The sequence below is a fragment of the Gymnoscopelus microlampas genome (genome assembly GCF_963454915.1).
Source record: "Gymnoscopelus microlampas genome assembly, chromosome: 16".
Taxonomy (NCBI): Eukaryota; Metazoa; Chordata; class Actinopteri; order Myctophiformes; family Myctophidae; genus Gymnoscopelus; species Gymnoscopelus microlampas.
The window spans coordinates 41,571,076-41,592,289 of NC_139953.1; the positions used below are offsets into that span (position 1 = coordinate 41,571,076).

Consider the following 21,214-nt stretch of genomic DNA (forward strand, 5'->3'; position numbering starts at 1 on the left):
GACATGGTGCCCGAAATAGAGATTGATTATTGCTTGATTACTTGATTATTTTATCAAATGATTGACTAATTAATATTTTTTTTATAATCAATTAAATTGATTACTTCGATTAACTGTTGCACCCCTACTTCAAACAAGATGAGCCAGTGGTTCAGCTGTAAAAAGACAAAATACATGTTGTATCTGTCGGGTGGAAACCTCTTATGTCCAAAACTGTTACTTTTCAGGATTCAAATTAAAAGGTTTTGCGGCAACGATGTGGTTGTTGATGGATGGACACATCTTTAATGTTGTGGGACTTGAACCTGTGACCATTACTTTTGGTTTCAGCTTGTGGTTGTCTTTAAAGTGTCTAATTTTTATTGATATCGATGGCTTAGTGTCTTAGACTTAGTGAATGACCAGGGGGGATCTGTGATCTGTTTAAAGATGCTTCAACAGGTTGGATACTTTCTAAAGCAGAGTGATGTACAGTAGTCAAGAGTTACAGTGATGCAAAAAGTACTTAGAAAATGTGCTTGAGTAAAAGTAGTACATCAATATGTACTTGCACTAAAAAGTAAAAGTATAAGAAGGATGGATTATGGATTATTACCAGAAAAGAGCAGTGTAATTGTTCCACTGAGTATTTGACAGCCTCTCTCACTTTATGGAAGTTGGCATCCTGTCCCTGCACCAGTATCCACTGTAGTTTTTTTTTAGTGTGTACTTTATTTTGTTTATTTTTGTTTATTTTGATGGGACAACGCATATTAATGAACAATACATACAGTATACATACAAGATGGTGATGCTAATTTACATCCGCAGTCCCCACAACAAACATAAAAACAAGCAGACAGTAGAGTACATTACACAGGGGAAACAGTGTGCAGTTTTTGTTTTATTCAGTGCACTATTGGCGTGCACCTACAGTGTCATTCATTTGCACAGTGGCTCCACTGTGACCCTTTTTACACTCTCATAGGATTTTACAATGTAATTCATTGATTACATTGTGGTGTTTGGAACGTTTCTCATGGGCTGCTGTTAGGTGATCAATATGTGGCAGGTGGCATCATCAGTGTCACTAATTCCTGTATGTAATGACAGAACAGCAGGACAGGAGACAGTGGACACAGGAGATGAATGTAGGACCCCTAAATTAATATGTATTTGGACGCAGACCCCCAAATGAAAATATTTTGTGTCAGGGACCGCCCATAAGAGAAAAAAAAATGTCCAAACATTTTCAAGACTTCAAAATGTTTCTAAAATTGCAGATGTACAAGCTCACAGTGCGTCACAAACCTATTTTTGAATAGCCAAAGTATAAATGGAAATGGACAAAGTGGTTAATAATATTGTGATGCTATATTAACTAATCTTGCTGGGGACCCCCTGGAACCCCCCCAAGGACCCCTGGGGGTCCCCGCACCCCACTTTGAGAACCACTGCTATAGGCCAGTTAATAAACCCTACTTGACCCTGGAGTCCCCCAGGGTTCTATACTAGGCCCCTTTCTGTTTTCGCTCAACACTAAATATCTTCGCCGAAAATAGCCAATCTATCTTCATAATCTATATAGTTAGTTTATCATTTAACATATACTCTACCATACAGATTAGTTCAAATTACATTTTATTGGTTAAAACAAGTCACAGACTGTAGTTTAATGTAGCTCAGCACACATCTCACCGCACACAAATTCCTGCACATTTCCTGTCCGTGCTGTTTTACTATCCTGTATGGCATATAGGATAATAAAACAGATCCTGTATCTCCTCTCTCCATCGTCTTTCGCAATAAATGAAACTAGGGTTGTCCGATATTGGCTTTTTTACCGATAACCGATATACCGATATTGTCCAACTCTTAATTACCGATACCGATATCAACCGATACCGATATATGCGGGGATTATTGTGATTAGGGTAAGCTCAAATTTCATATCACACACACCATATACAGTAAAAACTCCTGTAACTTACTTATAAAGCAAAAAAAAAAAAAAAAAAAAAAAAAAATTTTTTTTTTTTTTTCAAAAACCGATACCGATATTTTCCCGATATCAATTTTTATGCTAATATCGGCCGATAATATCGGGAGGCCGATAAAATCGGACATCCCTAAATGAAACTGTTTGAGTAGCCTACTTAATGCAGCACTATAACTTTCCTCTTCTACCCCGGATTTGAACCCGATTTCCTGCGCAAGTGCTGACATTTTTACCGTTGAACTAATAGGGCCGGCCTGCTTGCTCAGGGGATAAATCTGAATCTTGACCATCAGGTCAAAATTCGTGTCAGAGCCTGTGTCTAGGTCAGACATGACCTTTGACACAAACTAAATGTATCAATAGAAGAGCAGGGAGACAAAATACAACCACCCCAACTGTTATATTGTATTAACATACAGATTGGACAAAATTACATTTTATTCATTAAAAAAGTTACATAGAGCTGCTTTAAACCCTTCATAGGCTACTTAATTGATTGGGGTCCCCAGGTGTCTATACTTGGCCCCCTCATTCACCAACTCTCTTCGGAGAGAGTACTGTACATTGGCTGTTTTCATAAATCAGCTATTTTCGCGGAATGTTTGCCTATTATGACATTTCCCAGAATAGGGACGCTGCATGGGGTTTATGTGATCAAATCAAATCAAATTAGACCCTGCCATTCTTTTCATCGTACAGAGAGCTGCTGTTTATTAGGCAGGGAGGCGTTGGTTGTCATCGGCGACCTCTGAGTGTGTAACAGCAGCATTGACAGAGCGTGCGTGCGTCTGTGCGAGCGTCCGTGCGTGCATGCGTGTGTTCCTGGTGGAATGTGCTGTGCTGTGTTTTACCCCCGCATTCAGTTCTGCTCTATAAAGCCCAACAGTAGTAACGACACGAGTTGTAAACCTGATGAAAACGACTTTAGCATGTACAGTACAGTATGTATCTGCTGTCCTGTCAACAGTAGCCTATACACTACAACACAGGGTTGTTACATCATTAGGTGACAAACGGACATCATGTTTTGGTCGTGTTAGTTCTAAACCCTATACCGGTGTGACCTCTGATCTTTAACATGGACAAAGAGGAGGAGTTGGTGGACATTCAAGGACGAGGGGCCCCCTCCCCTGCCGGCCCCCCACTCTGTATTATGCTTATCCTCTGTCTCTCTGCAGGTGCACAGTGAAATCCTGAGTGTTAATGTAACTCAGAGAGTGTACAAATGTAACCAAATAGACCCGTAAGGGTCCATTTGGTTATACATTTGCACACACTCAGAGTTACAAATGGTTAAATTGACACTGAGGATTTTATTGTGTGTGTACTCATAGGTGCACCTGTGTGTGTGTGTGCGTGCGTGTGTGTGTGTGTGTGTGTGTGTGTGTGTGTGTGCGTGCGTGCGCGCGCGCGCGCGCGTGCGTGCGTGCGTGCGTGCGTGCGTGTGTGTCTTTCTGTAGCTCACAGCCAGAGACATAGACAGAGTCTAAAGAGAGACAACAACTGATGGCAGCTGGTAAGTGTTAACATGTATTTCTTATTTTGCATGTACTGTATTGTATTACTGTACTTCTATGAACTTATGATCCTACCACAGTCTCGGCTAATGTCTAATAGAAATATTGAGGGTGCTGCTATTCCATGATGCACTATGTCCAGTTTGATCATGACACATCATTTACAGTTGTTACCTGAAGCCACATGGATGTTTTTATGTTTTATGTGGCTTATTGTGCAAAGCAAATTGCCATAGAAGGGGCAATGAATCTTTCATTCATTCATTCATTCATTAACCACATTAACTCTGACGCCCATATTTTGGGCATGTCATTATATAGACAAAACAGCAAAAATAGCACACACACAAGCTTGTGAGCTTGTAGAGCGGCTATTTGTGAACATTTTTGAATAGGGCTTGAGTGGTTAATAATTTATTCAACAGACCCATTACAGCATTATCATTTGGTCAACTATGTTCCCAGGTTATTCATCATCCTTTAACCCATTGAGACCTGGAACTGTGTCATTTTCTGATTTGAGCTAAAAAGCATTATTTTACACTTTGGGATATTCAAAAATAACAGATATACAAGCTCATAGCGCGGCACCGAGTGCCGCGCTACGAGCTTGTAGATCTGCTATTTTTGAAAAATCGTGAAAATGTGTGCAAATCTTTGAATATATATATTTTTAAAGCGAACATTTTTAACTCAAATCTTTGCTTCTGGGGGTCCCTGGAACAAAATATTTTGATGGGGGTCTGCGGCCAAATACATATCATTTTGGGGGTCCTTCACATGAAAAATATTGAGCACCACTGATATAGAAACATAAGTTTTTCAGAAAACTGTTGAGATTTATGTAGAATCGGCTTCAGGTCTCAATGGGTTAAACTACCATCATTTATTTTTTATATTCTGTCCAATTTTGGGTTATTCATCATTTATAATAGAATGCCCCCCCCCCCTTTTTTCAAATGGTCTCAGAATGAGGCCTGGCAGTGATGATGTAAATCAGTGTGTCGGCCCGGGAAACACAGCATCAATAATTTTGTCTTGGCTTCATATCTGTAATGTGAAAAGACAGACCATCAGGGCAGAATATGACGAGCATGTGGACTGTGACATGACATGGGGGGGGGGGGGGGTTGCGGGGGTAGCGGGGGTAGGGGGGGTAGGGGGTAGTGGGGGGCGGGGGTAATAAATAGCCCATTTATATTCCTGTCCGTCTGGTGATTTAGTGGGAAAGTGCCCGCAGGCAAAAGCCACTCATGTGGAGAAGCACAGAGCTCCGTAAACATCTGGACGCTGTGATGTTTTTGGCTCAACGTTTTGCATTCTTTTTTTGTGATGTGAAAAATGATACGATGGCTGTTGTTGTTGAAATGCAGTGGTTCTCAAACGTTTTCATGCCAAGGACCCCCAAATTGATATGTATATAGCCGCGGACCCCCATATGAAAAGGTTTTGTGCCAGGGACCCCCAGAAGAGAAGATTTATGTAAAAAAAAAAAGAAGAAAACATTTAAATAATTTTCCAGTGATTTTCAAAAATAGCAGATGTACAAGCTCACAGCGTGGCACGAAGTGACACGCTGTGAGCTTGTAGATCTGCTATTTTTGAATAGTCAACGTATATACATGGATTAAAGTGGTTAAAATGATTGTGATGCTACATTAACTACATTTGCTGGGGACCCCCTGGAACCCCCACAAGGACCGCTGGGGGTCCCCGGACCCCACTTTGAGAACCAATGGTATAGTACACAGCTACATGGACCCTTAAAGGGGGTGTAAGTGTTTTATTTTTTATTTTAAATGATGTGTTAAATAACTCTTTATTCCGAAAGCAATCGCTGCTATGGGTTGTTTTTTTTTTCAGTAAGAGGGGTCTTCCAGTCTCTTCAGCTAAACAGAAATACACTCAAGTCGGGATACCAATTGTATCCAATCAGGAGAGAGAGAACGCTTACAGGGTACAGGATAAACGATGAGGGAAAAAAAGAGAAAACAAAATTGGGTTTTGTTCAGTTCTCTCTCCTGATTGGATAAAATAAATGTGTATCCCGATCTTACATTTATTTTGTGCTTTTACTAAAGAGACGGGGAAACTCCTGTTAATGAACAAACACTATAGCAATATATATCGAACATATTCATGCCAAGGACCCCAAATTGACCTGTATTTGGGACCCTATAACATAAGGGTTTTTAAGATGAAATAGAGTACAGAATTCTAAAATTGTAGGTGAGAAGAGAGTAAAACTTATGATAGTATAGTCATTCTTATACATTCTTATACTTTGAACTTCTAGTGGGTGAAATAATAGAGAAATTAAACTCATTTTGCTGGGGACCCCCTGGAACCCCCTAGAGGACCACTGGGGCCCCTGCACCCCACTTTTAGAACCATTACTGTATACCACGAGCAACGACACGACAAACAGCAACCATAGCAGATACAAGCTCAGCTATTTTCACTACTTTTGATTTTTTTTTAACATGCTTGACCATTTTCAACTATAATGAAAGTGGTGGGGGGAAAAAACTGTTGTTCTTTTGTCAAGTAACCTCTGCTCGCTCACTAATAACAGTTGTTTATTTGTTGATTACACTCAGCAAACATTTTGCTGAGTAACTATTAAATATTTAATATGTAACCAACAACAGTTCCTCCGCTAATATATGAGCTATACCTGTGAGGACATCAGAAAGGTTCATTTATACGTTGTCACATGACACAACATACAACACAAATTAAAAAACTAAAAAATATATAACAATTCTTGTCTCAAGTCTCTGGGGGAAAGACTTGAGAAAAATGTTGTACACATTTAAATCCGCAGTGTCAATTTAACTGAGAGTGTACAAATGAACACTCATAGTTAAATGAACACTCAGAAATGTACAGTGTAGCACTCATCTCTGTCTTTTTTTCCCCGTCCCCTTCCCACGCTCATGACAGCCCAGGGAAAATATTCTAGAGAATTAAACACAAACACACTTTGTACAACAGTGTTTTATATACATAGGTGCAGAGAGAGACCACAAACAACAGACAAGAAAATTACTGGTCTGATGTGGACAAATCAAACACCTTTACTTATGAACAAACACAATTAGTGTTAAAACTAAAATCCAACCAAAAACAACAGTTGCCATGAAGTTGCAGTGTCCAATACTGCAGATAAATGCATTTCAATAGGCCATATTTCATATTTATAGCCTATTTAATCATCAATTTCCCAAAACCTCTACCCCCAAAATTATCCGGTGTATGGTAGACAATAATATATAACATAATAAGAGATATTATCTGTATATGTGTTTATTTATTTATATTTTGGCAATTTTTTGTATGTTTTGAGATTTATTTTTAGTGTGGGGTAGTGGTCCATTAGTTAGAAGAAAGTGTCCCATAATTGTAAGGTCACTTGCTACATTCCACAGAGATTCCACAACAGCCCTCAGGCTTTCCCCAAGTGTCTCTGAGCAAAGCACTTAACCCTTGCCTGCCTGCTCGCTCACTGTCAACGACATGCCTGAGGCATTTACATAGGTTTGGAAACGGGGAGTAGACACATTATGCATGCAGAGAGTCTGGTCATAGTCAAGTGCACACCAAACGTACCAGCCACATCTTATAGTTGGCATTACCAATGCACAGGTTGCATGGTCACTTGGACAGGTACGCATGTTGCATGCATTCAAAGAATACCTGCTGCGCGGACCTCCTATACGTGGGCATCCACTCGGGGTCCACTATGGCATTGGTTCTCAAAGTGGGGTCCTTGGTTTTTTTTCCCAGGGGGTTCCCCAGGAAAAGTAGTTAACATAGCATCACAATCATTTTAACCACTTTATCCATTTAAATGTTGGCCATTCAGAAATAACAGATGTACAAGCTCACAGTGTGTCACTTCGTGCCACGCTGTGAGCTTGTACATCTGCTATTTTGAAGATATTTGAAAGAATTTGAACATGTTTGGAACATTTTGATTTTAGTTTTTACATACATCTTCTCTTCTGGGGGTCCCTGGCCAAATACATATCAATTTGGGGGTTCTTGACATGAACAGGTTTGAGAATTACTGCACTGTTGTGTTGTGCCATGCGGGCCCTGGGCTACGGCAAAAGATACAGCTCTAATGACCCCCTGATAAACCCCATTCTAAACACCTGCAGGTATCTCCAGCTTCAGGACATAATAACAGCTAATTTCCTGCAAAATAAAATCTAACCACATCCCTATTTTGGGCATGCCATTATTAAATGAAAAGGATTATTTAGAAAAGGAGATAAAAGCTCAAATGTAGCTGACGCATTGTGACGCGTTGTTTAGATCGGCTAACTTTGCCACTTGACACATCTTACGACGAACTATAAAATAGGGGTTAAATGGTTTAACAAGATGTAAAATAATTCCAGAGAGTCATGAAACATACATCTGTCACAGTTTGACTCTCGTCTCCGTTGAAAGCAGAACATTCTGTGTGTACGTACGCTGGTGCCGACGAGCCCTGAGGCAGTCAGGGCTCAGCTCTCCTGGGTCCACTTCTAATAGTCTGACAACCCCCCCCCACACACACACACACACACACACACACACACACACACACACACACACACACACACACACACACACACACACACACACACACACACACACACACACACACACACACACACACACCACCCAGCACTGCTCCCCTGGTACAAGGCACTACACCCCCTGAAGCACTGTTCTAGTATCTGGGACACAATCCATTACACTGTAAGTCACATACAGAGGACAGACACACACACACACACACACACACACACACACACACACACACACACACACACACACACACACACACACACACACACACACACACACACACACACACACACACACACACACACACACACACACACACACACACACACACACACACACACACACACACACACAGAGAGAGAGAGTCAAGAACATGTACAGCCAAATATATTTATGGTATTTAAAAAAAACGTTTATAACATGTTAATTCCTTATTGGATTCTCGACCTGAATCTCCAACAATTCTCAACCAGGAAATGTAGGACAGCTAATCAGAGTAAGAAGAAAAGGAAAAAAAGAAAAATGAAAGAAATTCAGCTGTCCTTTTAAGAAATACAATTCACAGGGAGTCCACCAGACAGTATTCTATACTTGGTGGACAAGAAAGTTAGTTTTGTCAGGTTGCTGTTTGGAAATCAGACTGGAGAGAGTAACACATTACTTTTAAAACGTAAGTCTATAAGACATACTGAACAGCACTCCACTACATTGTGATGCATACCAAAATCACCTTTATCCCTTTATTCTTTGCATCAGTGTTTTACCCTCATGATACTGCCCTTTATCCAGAGCTGTTTGTTTATGTTAGTGCTGCTGCTGTAGAGCAGTGCTTCTCAACCTTTTCAGGCCGCGACCCCCCAAAATAATCATATTTGAACTGGGGACCCCCCACCCTGATAAGCACTTGGAATTGTAGGAGTCGAGGCATTCAATTTAGGTTGACTCTGTAATAATAATGTTTGACTCCACATAAATGACTCTGACTCTGTTCCACAGATAAATTATGAAAATAGCAGATCTACAAGCTCACAACGCCTCGCGTTGTGAGGCGTTGTGAGCTAGTAGATCTGCTATTTTCACAATGTTTGCCTCTTTCTTATTTGACAATTTGGCTGATGTCTGACCAGTTTTATAGTATACTTTGTTGATTACTTTTGATGCAGTATAATGGTCTTTTTTTTTTTCTTAATTGTTTTTTTAGCTATTAAAAGGTCCTTAAATGGTCACTTCAATGTCATGTGGGGACACCCCCAAAATCATGCGGGGACCCCCCTGGGGGTCCCGACCCACAGGTTGAGAACCACTGCTATAGAGCTGCCACTGCCAGGACAGGTGGGATGCGATGGGAAGGTTACATAATCAGCAGCAGGGTTAGAGGTTCTAATGAGGATCATTGCTGTGTTAATGATCAGCATGGCATTTACCCCTCTCTGCTCCTCTAGTGTCTCATTTATGTTACGTTGTACGAGAAAGTATAGACCAAGCTTAAAGGGATAGTTCACCCCCAAAATGACTTTTTTTCTATCGATTAGTCACCCCATGGAGACTTGAATTCATGGATATTTTTTTGCTTTTGTCGCATTCCCAAGCCAATAATTTGATGACCGGCAGCGGTTCCGGTAGGAGACACAAAGAGTCTCCTTTGTCTCTATTGAAGAAAGAAGCTATTATAGCCTATACCGCACACCTCAGCCATTCTAAACAGTTCTTGATAAGAGTGGTAGCTAAATGGCATAGGTGTGATGTAAAATTATAAACGTTTAAATGACATGCATTGAAAGGTAGTGAATCTGGCGTGAGTCCACACTACAGTGTTATGACCTGACAAATACATCATATTAAACTTTCATTTAAAAAAAGGGATGAATGTAATTTGCTCAAATGAGAAGTCTTCAGCTAACTGCTTTAAAGAGGCGAGGGTGGGGTTAGGTTTTAAACCCTGTTAGGGGTACAAACCAACCATAGTATGTTTAATAGCTAAAAGCACACGGTTAGGTTATGGGGGGGGGGAGTTGGCAAAGCGGTTATACACTACCCACTCAACGTACCAAACAATTATAGCATCAAACAACAATACACCGTTCACACATGGGAAGAGGAGGATAAAATGGCTGTTTATAGGGTTTTCTTGTCAGGCTGCTGGTGGTAATTACTCGTGCCCGGACAGGTTCTGTTATGATAAAGTCTGTTTCACACAGAAACACAGGATTACAATAAGGACAGGTTTGGGACTGCTGCTGGGGGTACATGCTGCGTTCAATCCCAGCAGAAGAGGAGGAGGAGAGGGGATGGGGTGACTGGGTGGGTGGGTGGGTGGGTGGGTGGGTGTGCAGCCCTTATCTGTGCATTGCAGCGGGGCTATAGTTCACGTTGCCGCATTGAAGTCGTGATATCTTCCTATGTGGACTGCGGATTGGGAGAGAGGGGGAAAAAAAAGCAGATGTTCTTTGTCATTCGCTCTCCGTTGTCTTATTTGATTAAAAGTAACAGAGATAACGGACGTACTGTATATATCCAATTTGCCAATATAAGGTCGCGAGAAAGATTGTTTCGCAATCAGACATTTCTAATTAGACAGATCCTGCCAAGTGTTTTTTCACGATAACAAAGAGTATGTACGCTTATATCTGTCTCACTTCGTGGTTTCATTGTACCACGCCGTGGTGTCATTAATGATAAGAACGCCGCTTTGCGGCGAATTTAACCCAAGCCAATGACCTTCAGGTTCGTAAAAATTGATTCTGAAATCATACCCCGATTCTGAAATCATACGCAACGCAACGGTCAGTTTTTCTGTCTTTAGCTGTGGTCGCTGACAGTTGAAATACAAAGATACGTAGGTAGAGCATCTTTTATGGGATGTCGTGAAAAGCATCGAATTGTATGTACAGTTGCCAAGGAGACGAGTGGACGGGAGGGTGGTTACACGGCGTGAATCCGCATCTACCCCGCATTTTGGTTTTTCACCTGCCTTCCTCTGTCTCCTCTCTCTGTCCTCAGATTTAACCTCTCCAAAGCATCACACCACCATCGCACCACCACACACCACCCAAAACAGGTGAGAACATATTTAATGTTTTAGAAAGTTTATTTCAAAAATAATGTTTTTAAAAAACAAGGTTTACATTATTATTGACCCATAATTTACTTCCAAATGCATTTAAATCTGACTCGTATTTCTAGAAAAGCACTGTACCTTTAGTTATATTCTCGTCAAAAATGGGAAACAACTTAAATGCCAAGACAATTCTCAATATTTAGTAGTTAAAGTGAGAAAAGAGGGACCCACCTTAGAAAAGAGGGACCCACCTTAGAATGAAAGCACTAGATAATCAGATAAATAGAAAATAACCCAGAAGGCACATTAGTCCAGTATCATCCTTGTGAGGCAGTTCCGCATTGAATGAGTGTATTATACTTTATAATTGACTCAATGATCACTCCATCAAATGGGATAATCCCCCTTCCATTCAGAGAACTGCAGTCAGTCAGCCAAACAGTCAGCCAAACAGCCAGTCAGCCAGCCAGCCAGTCAGTCAGTCAGTCAGTCCCAGTCAGTCAGTCAGTCAGTCAGTCAGTTTCAACTCTGAGTGCCCCTCTCTCACCGGTCCAGTCCCTGTGTCTCAGCTGTGTGTTCGTCACGCTCACTCGCCTCGGTTCAATTCTCATTTTGCCTTTTTATTGCAGCCCAGTGGAGCCTGTACTGAGGAATTATCTCCTGTCAGGACTGGCCAGATAAGCGAGCTGGTCGGGGGGAGGGAGGGGGGCTGTTTCACCGAAACAACGCCAGGCCACCACAAGGTGAAGTCGCCCTGCCACCGCCTGAAGGAGGAGAGGAGGGGAGGAGGGGAGGGTAAGAGGCAGTTTCACCGCATGGTGTGCCGGAGCGAAGCCCGGGACCTCGCCGAACTCGCTAAACGATGCTGTCCTCCGCGCTTCAGATCCTCGCCTTCGCCCTGGCGCTGCTGGGCGTCCTTGGCACGACGGTGGCGACTCTGCTCCCCAACTGGAAGGTGAGCGCCGACGTGGGCTCCAACATCATGACGGCCATCTCGCAGATGCACGGTCTGTGGATGGACTGCACTTGGTACACCACGGGAGTGTTCAGCTGCACGCTCAAGTACTCGGTGCTGTCGCTGCCCGCCTATCTGCAGACCGCGCGGACCACCATGGTCCTGTCCTGCATGGTGGGCTCCCTGGGACTTTGCCTGGCCTCCCTGGGGCTCAAGTGCACCCGGTGGGGCGGGAGCCACCGCGCCAAGGGGCACACGGCCGTGGCGGCCGGGGGTTGCTTCATCCTGGCCAGCGTCCTCTGCCTGGTGGCCGCCTCGTGGTACACCGACGAGGTCATCACCAGCTTCCTGGACGTCAACGTCCCGGAGAGCAGCAAGTACGAGCCCGGGTGCGCCATATACGTCACCTTCATCTCGGCGGGGTTCCTGCTGGCCGGGGGGTTCATCCTGTGTCTGTCCTGTCCCGGGAAGAGGGAGCTGGGGACGCTGGACCTCACGTCGCCCTCCGGCGATCCGAGGAAACTCCTGGAGCAGCTCCGCAGGGAGAGGGTTCAGCGCGAGCTGCTGGAGCAGGAGCGGGAGCAGCAGAGGAAAAAGGACAGCCAAACAGCCAAACAGCGCCAGGAGGAGTTAAGCGGGGACAAAGCGAGCCAGACGGGAAACGCTCCGGAAGAGTCTCCTTCAGACGAGGATAACCCTTACATGGAGAGACAGGAGCACAGACCGCAGCAGTACTACTCTCCACACAAACTCCCTCCTAAAGACTTAAAGGCCGGGTACACTCTCAAGCACTACGTCTAAAGCCCTCAAGAAGCTCCGCGGTTGTGGAGCGGCAGACGTGGAGAGACACTTTACAGCCGAGCCTTTCTAGCTTTCTGCTTTTTTGTTAGGAGAGGGGTGCGTGTGTGTGTGTGTGTGTGTGTGTGTGTGTGTGTGTGTGTTGGGGGTTGGTGGGTGGGGTGGGGGGTGAAAATTGCATGGTGAAGAGAAGGGGGCTGAGGGGGAGGAGGAAGGTAATCAGCTTGACGGCCTTATCTCCTACTCTCGTCTGTTTCTCCCTCCAGCATGAGCGAGAACGGGAGGCAATTACAAAGCGTCGGAAAACGACAGTTTGATCACGGATTTTGAATTTTGTTTTCGCAGACCAGCGTCAGACTGTGTATAGACTCGGCCAATGGCCGTAAAAAGCAGACGTGCAGGAAAAACAGCACGGTAAGGCAGAGGGAGGAAGAGAGGTGTCGTAAAATAATGCACGAAACGCTGCAAAAATCCTGTGACTGGATTCTTTATAAAAGACAAAAGTGCCACGATGGCTTTTCCATGCCAAAGGTTTCTGAACAGAAAGGTAAAAGTGCTGCCCCTGCTCTTGATGATTTCATCTCGGACCTCTGCATCACAACTGCATCTGTCTGTAAAAGGAAGCCGTACAAGCCATCAATTTCAAGCTTTAGGTGCTCTTTTGCCTTGGGAGATTAAAATAATAATAATGATAATGCTAATTTTCTATGGCTTAACTTAGTCTATGCATGCATGTCAGAGACTTATTCTAAATGCTGCTTTCAGCTTAGTTCATAACGCCTATAGCTACCAGAGACTGTGCCTATATACAGTATACACGATAAAAGAACACATTGCTTTGTTTAGAATGCAGCTTTTGGAGGAATGACAGAACAACGGAGTCCAGATCGGAACAAATAATCCAGTCCATGTTTTCCTGTAAACCGTGCAGGGCAGCAAGGTGCAAAGCAGCGTATAGTGAGGTAATGATGCTCTTTGCTTTCCCATTATCGTCTCAGCACGGTTGAATGAACACCGGTCATTCAATCTACTCGCACGCACGCACACACACGCGCACGCGCACACACTCACCACATGTCTGATAACACCCCCCTTCAGCTGTGAGAAATTGACTCCCTGTCATCCATGCTGTAGCGCAGTTTGTCCATGTGGAGTGAGTGTGAATGTTTAATTTTATACTGCGTCGCCGACGTGTCACACGCCAAAAATATCCGATCTACAAAGCTCACAATGCAAGTCGCATCCATGTTGTGGGCTGATATATCTGCTATTTTAGGCACCCGAAGTACAAATCAGGCTTTCACTGTACTCCTGGCTCACAATATAGAGGAGATTGTGTGTTTTTGGGCCTGGGTGCAGTCACACAAAACTTAGATTCTGCCTATGCGGCAGATTCTGCCAATGCTTTTCAATGGGAATGTGGTTTGTTGTCATTTGTGGGTTTCCGCATAAAGAATGCTCAGTTTCCATTGAAAAGCATTAGCAGAATCCGCCGCAAAGGCAGAATCAAAGTTCAGTGTGACTGCCCCCTAACCACTTCAACCATTTTTAGCTTCATATAAATGGTTCTCACTACTGCTCATTATAAGATGGCACTATTTCTACTAGCTCTGTGTCTCAGAGGAGGGCTGTGAACAGTTCAGTCGTCTCTCAAGACAGGCAGCTATTCCTCAATCTTCGAATGCTACATAGAGCCTAGCCTACGCCTGCTGAAAGCTGCATGCCTACACTGCTGAAAGCCGCAAACAGGATGCTGTCAGTGTCATCTGTTCGAAAATGTATTTTAAAATATTGTTAAAATACATTTTTGAATTTCCAGTTCTACTACGCAGCAAACTCTATATGCTTTGACTAATTTGATTTACAGTAGGACAAATTTACGCTACTGCAAACTACAAAGACGAAACGGAAGTGGGGGGTGGGTGGACATCCACTTGATACAATCTGTTCATTTTCAGCACTATAATGTTGTACAGACTGTATGCTGGAAGAATTTGAAAATTGTGTGAGCCTCAAGACAGAAACCTGTCTAAGGGTGCAGTCACACAGAACTTTGATTCAGCCTATGCTGCAGATTCTGCCAATGCTTTTCAATGGGAACAGAGTGGTTTGCAAAAAAAACAACTTGCTCCGTTCACGTTGAAAAGCATTTGCAGAATCCGCCCATATAGGTAGAATCAAAGTTCAAACAATTGCTTCTATTTCAGCATACTAACGATCCAGAAGATAAAGGCTGTAGTTTTTATTTGTTTGGAATCCCCATCGATGATGTCATTGGTAGGAAGGTTTCTGAACAGCACAGGCCAATAATGGCAGAAATTGCATGTGCCAACTTATAAGCAGCATAATAGGAGGACAAATTATAATGAAGTTTGAAAATTAGTTAAGTTCTCCTTTAAAGGTAACAGTTAGTAGTCAATGAAGATTTCACCCAATTATCAATGCTGTTTTAATAATGATCATTATAATGTATCCACTAATCTAAAAAATACAAAAATACTTCTCAATAAAAAATAATTATTAAAAAAAGAAAAACAATAATTTCAGTGAGATAAATGAATGCTGAAATAATTATCCACTCAATTTCAGTGCCGTTAACGGATTTGTACAGGGAAGATTTGCTGTAGACAGACATCCATAATGCAATCTATGCACGTAGGCTATATGCATGCACACACACGCGCTCGCGCACACGCAAGCAATCACACACGCACGCACGCACATAATGGGGCTAATTTACCATGGTGTGCTATTAGCTGTCTTTGGCACCTGTCCCGTCCCGTTGTTGATGAATGAATCACCAGGACCTCTGCTCTGCTCCTCAAAGAAGACCTTCAACCTACAAATACACGTTCATACAAAGAAGAAAAAAGGTGGGGGGGGATACATCTTCAGTGCCATTATTAACCATGTGATTGTATCTCAAAATCAATTACCACCGAACCATGCATTGTAGGCCTAAAATAGGATCTATCTAGATCTCACAGGCATGCAGATCAGATGTAAAAACGGTGTTCAGCTTTTGATGTTTAGCAGAGGTGCCACGTCGAAGTCAATTCACCTATTTATACATCAAATATTCTTTGTTTTTTATCATTGCTGTAGGATAATAATAAAAAAGCCTTTCATCTCCAAAATACCTCAAGAATGTAGCCTATAGAAAACCTGTATTTATTTATCTTTTTTAAGATCCACGTGGTTCGCAGTTATCATGGCTTTATGGAGTCCGAATGCTAATTTGTAATCAGTCCTAGCTAGGGGTCATATTGTTCTCAAAGCATCTCCAAGAATGTTTTCAAGAATGGAGAAAATGTATGAACATTTAAAACGTTTGATTGTGAGCCATGCAACTGCTACTTTTCCTGTCTTGTCATGAAATGTGTTCTGTGTTTTAAATGCCTCAGGCCCATTGGATTGAGATTTTATACACAGTAAAACATCCTCAGTGTTCATTTAACCACAGAGGGTAAATGGAACACAGCCTAGAAACGAGCACCGATGGTTTTACATGTGTGCAGAGAGAAAACGCAGCCAATTAATGCAATTAAATGCTGAACTGGCGACACCTGCTCTTGTATGATAGCATAAATTGTGTAGGCATTGCTTTAATTTATGTAAAAGCATTAAAATTATCCGATTTGGAGTTGTGATGTTTTACCCTGATAACGGTTATAAATAGGCCTATCTGTGTCTGTGCCAACACCATTTTTAACCCTTTGAAAGGCCTACAGCGCCAAACGACACAAATACAAGGGCTATATAGACAATGGAAATGATTACGAGTTTTATTCCAAAATACTATAAATACATTTTAAACTGTAGGCTATATCACCTACATGATATTAGTTTTGTTCAACATTCCAAAAAGAAAGAAAATATAATGGCATCATGCAGCCTATATATCTCTAAAATATAGGCTAACATTTGTTCAATCTTAAAAAAGAAATAAATATATATAAATATAGGCTATATTCAATAATAATGAAATAATATTTACATAGTTTGGATGTCTTGCAAGCAAGCATATTTATTTTTGGAATAAAACTCAATGTGTGTTTTTATTTTTTGGGGCGAAATGAGTTCCAATACCATTGAATGTAATTTATTAACAGATGTTTATCATTCTAAAGGGACATGTTTGTTTCAGATAATAAATCTGTCAACGTTTCTGTTCAACATTTAGCTTATAGGTTTAAAGCTTGATTAAACTGTGCTTTGTGTATTTCAAAACAGACATGCTTAGATCATGCACTTTTGACTCTCTACATTTTACAAGGACACATATAAGGTAGAACAGTGGTTCTAGTGGTTCTCAATTTCAGGTCAAGGGGCCCCAAATGTATAGCCTATGTATTTGGCCGCAGATCCCCACCTCACAAGATGTTGTGGGGACTGCCAGAAGAGAGATAAAAAAAGAAAACAGGCCTAGCAGATCTACACGCTTTCAGTGTAAAATAGGTAAAGGTTAAACGGATTGTATTGCATTGCATATTAACACATTTAGCCGGGGACCACTTTGAGAACCACTGAAATAGAGGATTTAAAGGTTCATTGAAGATGATTGCAGGTTTTCGCGGACAGGAGTGGGCACTAAGAAAAAGTGGGCACCTCGATGTAAAATTGGCTATTTTACCCCAAAAAATATAATAATTGGAAAATGGTCTTAATTAATGTAAAGTATACATGATTAGAACATGCTTGAACATTCGCCAATTAAGGTCTAATATTTCTACAATTGCAACACATAGCTACAAAACCGGTTTATCCAATCATTTTGGGTATAAATAAGAAATTGAAGGATACATTTAGGTCTGATAATGATGTACCATGCACTTATATATCTATTTTTTTTTTACATTTTGGACAAAAAAATGACAATTTTAGATGAAGGTGCCCACTCCTCCTTAGTGCCACTCTTCTTGTATCCCTCGCGATAACATCTTAAAATGAAACAAATGAACCAGGCCTAAGGCCATACTGTGGTGTTTCGGACCTGTGTGTTTGTGGTTGACTGTTGTGACGCATGACATGGCGATAGGTCCTGGTCGGTCCTGGGTGGTGGGAGTGGGACCATTTTTTACAAGGTCACAGTGTTGAGGGAGTGACGGGTGAGTCCCAGGTGAGTATTCGCTCTAGTCTATAGTCTGTAGTCTGTAGTAGTGTAGGCCTAGCCTGGCCTCCTAGCATGGCCATACTGCCCACTGTGCCGAGGGCTCTTTTCTTCTTTTTTGTGTTTTTGCACTGGCAGATTCGTCTTCAGGGCAGTCACAGTGTTTAACTCCAGTCCGTACGACGGGGTCGGTCGACTTCGCTTGCCAAATAGAACAGACAACGTGTCGCAGTCCTCGCGATAAAATACACTTTAATAGGCCTAATGACATGCATGTCTTTTTTTATGCTTGTGCGCGCACACACACACACACACACACACACACACACACACACACACACACACACACACACACACACACACACACACACACACACACACACACACACACACACACACACACACTACTATCAAGATATTTAGCCTGTATAGAGGATATGCGCATGCTTAAAGTGAATGGCACATCGAGTGGCAAATCGAGTGGCAAAGAAACATGCACAATTAGTTTAATGTTGTTTAATGTTGTGTAATGCAATCAGATATGGCTTTTCTGTTTGGATGCATGGGCTGTCAAGGCCAGAAAGTATTTTTTTGACACTCAGTAGGCATTCCTGCATACCTTCCGGGTTTGATGATGATGTCACACGCATATCCTCTATTGAATAAATCCGATTTGGACAACAGGGTAGGCTATCAAGTTGAAGGCAGTTGTTCATTTCTCCCCCAAAGCCATAGGGTGGACTGGAGGATCTCCCAAACACCCTTGAAATGTTATGATTGATTCTTAATTAAATGATGATAATGATAATAATATTTAATAATAATAATAATATAAATAATAGTAATAATAGTTATAATAGTAGCCTAATAATAATAGTAATAATTGTAGCCTAGTGCAGGGACATGTTTTTGCAGCTGACCAAAATAATCACTATATCTGAATGAGATTTTTGCCAAGATGGCAACTCGCTATAAACACACCAAACTAAAATAAAATTCCTTGTTAATTTGTCTTACTGTTTTTCTATGACAGAACATGCATGGAATTGCTTCTTAAGATAGTCCCCTGATTAGTAGTGCACACCTGCACTAATTAAGGGGTATCCCAGATGTGATTTATTTTAGTTTCTCATATGTGAGTGTGAACTAGCAGCAAAGTCATCCGGCTCATATTGATAAAGACGAATGATAGATATACACATAATATGTTGAACTACAGGTCTTGAAGTTTGGCAATTTATAACTAATGAAAATGTGCAGAGCAGAGAGAGGAACCCATCTGATTAATGTGTCTTTTTTTATACTAGGTCTAGGATATATAATATGATTTCAGTTCCCTCTACAGGCTGAAAGGTGTAACTACAGTTTGTAGCAGCTACAGGACCAGTAAACTGTAGTTACACCTAACCATTAGATGTTCCATTGTTTAAGCATGTGGTCCCTCTGTCTCGTGGGAATTAAACAGAATATGCATAATGTAATCCCGAATGGAATGGAATAGAGGATAGGAAATGTACTAGCCTATATAACCTTAAAGGTAGGGTAAGTGATATTTTTTGGTTAAAACAAAAAGTATTTTGTTAAAAGGTTAAAGCACTATATTCTGATAGTAATCATTGCTATAGGGTGTTTGTTCAATAACAAGAGTCTTCCCGTCTCTCCAGCTCTTTAATAAACAGAAAGTACAGTTTCCGGTAGGTGTCAAAAGCTCAGCCAATCAGGAGAAAGTACCCATTTTTAAGCTTCATTTTTATATTGTTCCAGTTCCAATTTTGCCTGCTCATTTCTTAGTGTCATCACTTCCAATTTCACTTGTTTAATCTATATCCTGATTGAGGTCTCTATCCTAATTGGATAAAATTGGAAATGAAACTGAAACTGAAACGAAAATGCATTTTCTGTTTTATAAAGAGCTGGAGAGACAAGGAGACTCCTTTTACTGAACAAACACTCTATAGCAATGAGTACTATCAGAATATAGAGCTATTTAACACTTATTTTAACCAAAGAAAATCACTTACCCTACCTTTAAGTGAGAATTCAGTTTCAACATCACCACGGTAGAACTGAATAGACATGTGAGTTGAATACACAATCAAATAGCACAAGACCCAAGGGCAACATGACAGAGTTCATACACAGTAAAATCATCACAGTTAATTTAACTCTGAGAGTGTCTAATTTGGAAAAAGAAGAAAAGAAGAAGACATTCTGATGACATTGTAAAAATGCATAAGTTCTCTGGGTGTCCCGGTGGATCAACCACAATTGTTGTGCAGTGGAAGACTAGTTTGATATTAGCTTGCTTGTTTGATTGAATGAGTGACTTATAGTTGATTTCTTGTGTGATATGTGTTGACATACCATGACTTCATTTACTGTGAAGACTTAAGAGTTTACCTACACATGCGGTGTACTGGCCTCACTGAATTCCCCATCAGTTATCCAGCAAGCTAAACACGCCCATAAATAATTCTCAGGACCACGACATGCTGTTTAGATCCTTTACTCATGGAGCAGTGTGAAACTGTAATACACAGAGTACAATAACAATGGTAAATATAAATGCACAAACATAACAAAGGCAGTTACATTACAGTGAGGATTAAAGCTTGTATCCTTGCAATACATGGCAACATAGGCAGGAGCCAGCACACATGTTAGCTAACTGGCTGCTCAAACATCATCAACATAAATCTGGTGGTAAATAATGTGCTCATATGAAAGATACATCCCTCCACAATATATAAACTTACAAGCAATGCCTTCTGAAGAGCTATAAACAAAGGATGGCATGGATTGCAAACTTCTGCTTCTCTGGAACACACATCTCTTATTCAGAGCTTCTAAAGAATAACTTCCTGTGACCCAGGAACTAGAAAGTCCATAGACAAAGAATATAGTGTCCAGCAGGGGTCTCCAAAACACTTCACATTAACTGGCAGGGCCAGAACACTCCCCGCAATGGTATCTCTAAGATACCACTACTAAATACAACTACACGGTTTTGATCTGGCGATAGGAGGTACTGTCCCACTCATGCTCTCGACAGTCTCTTTGGTGGTCTTTGAACAGTTCATTCCGCCCCTCCTCAGAGAGGGGTGGCATGCCAGGAGGAGGCTCTCTGTGTCCTCCTTTTAAGTTATTGAGCCTGTATCTCCCACAACAAGGCTCTGAGTCCTCTTGAGTGGAGCTGTTCCTTCTCGTGTGAGGA

At 41.6% G+C, this 21,214-nt stretch overlaps 1 protein-coding gene across 1 annotated transcript; it reads left to right on the forward strand.

Annotated features, from left to right (window-relative positions):
* The first annotated feature begins 11,894 nt into the window (after positions 1–11,894).
* On the forward strand, positions 11,895–12,906 carry LOC311063907 (claudin-20-like). The gene has a single exon (XM_084083541.1). The coding sequence runs from the start codon at positions 12,000–12,002 to the stop codon at positions 12,891–12,893; it is 894 nt and encodes a 297-aa protein (XP_083939667.1). The 5' UTR covers positions 11,895–11,999; the 3' UTR covers positions 12,894–12,906.
* Positions 12,907–21,214: the final 8,308 nt, after the last annotated feature.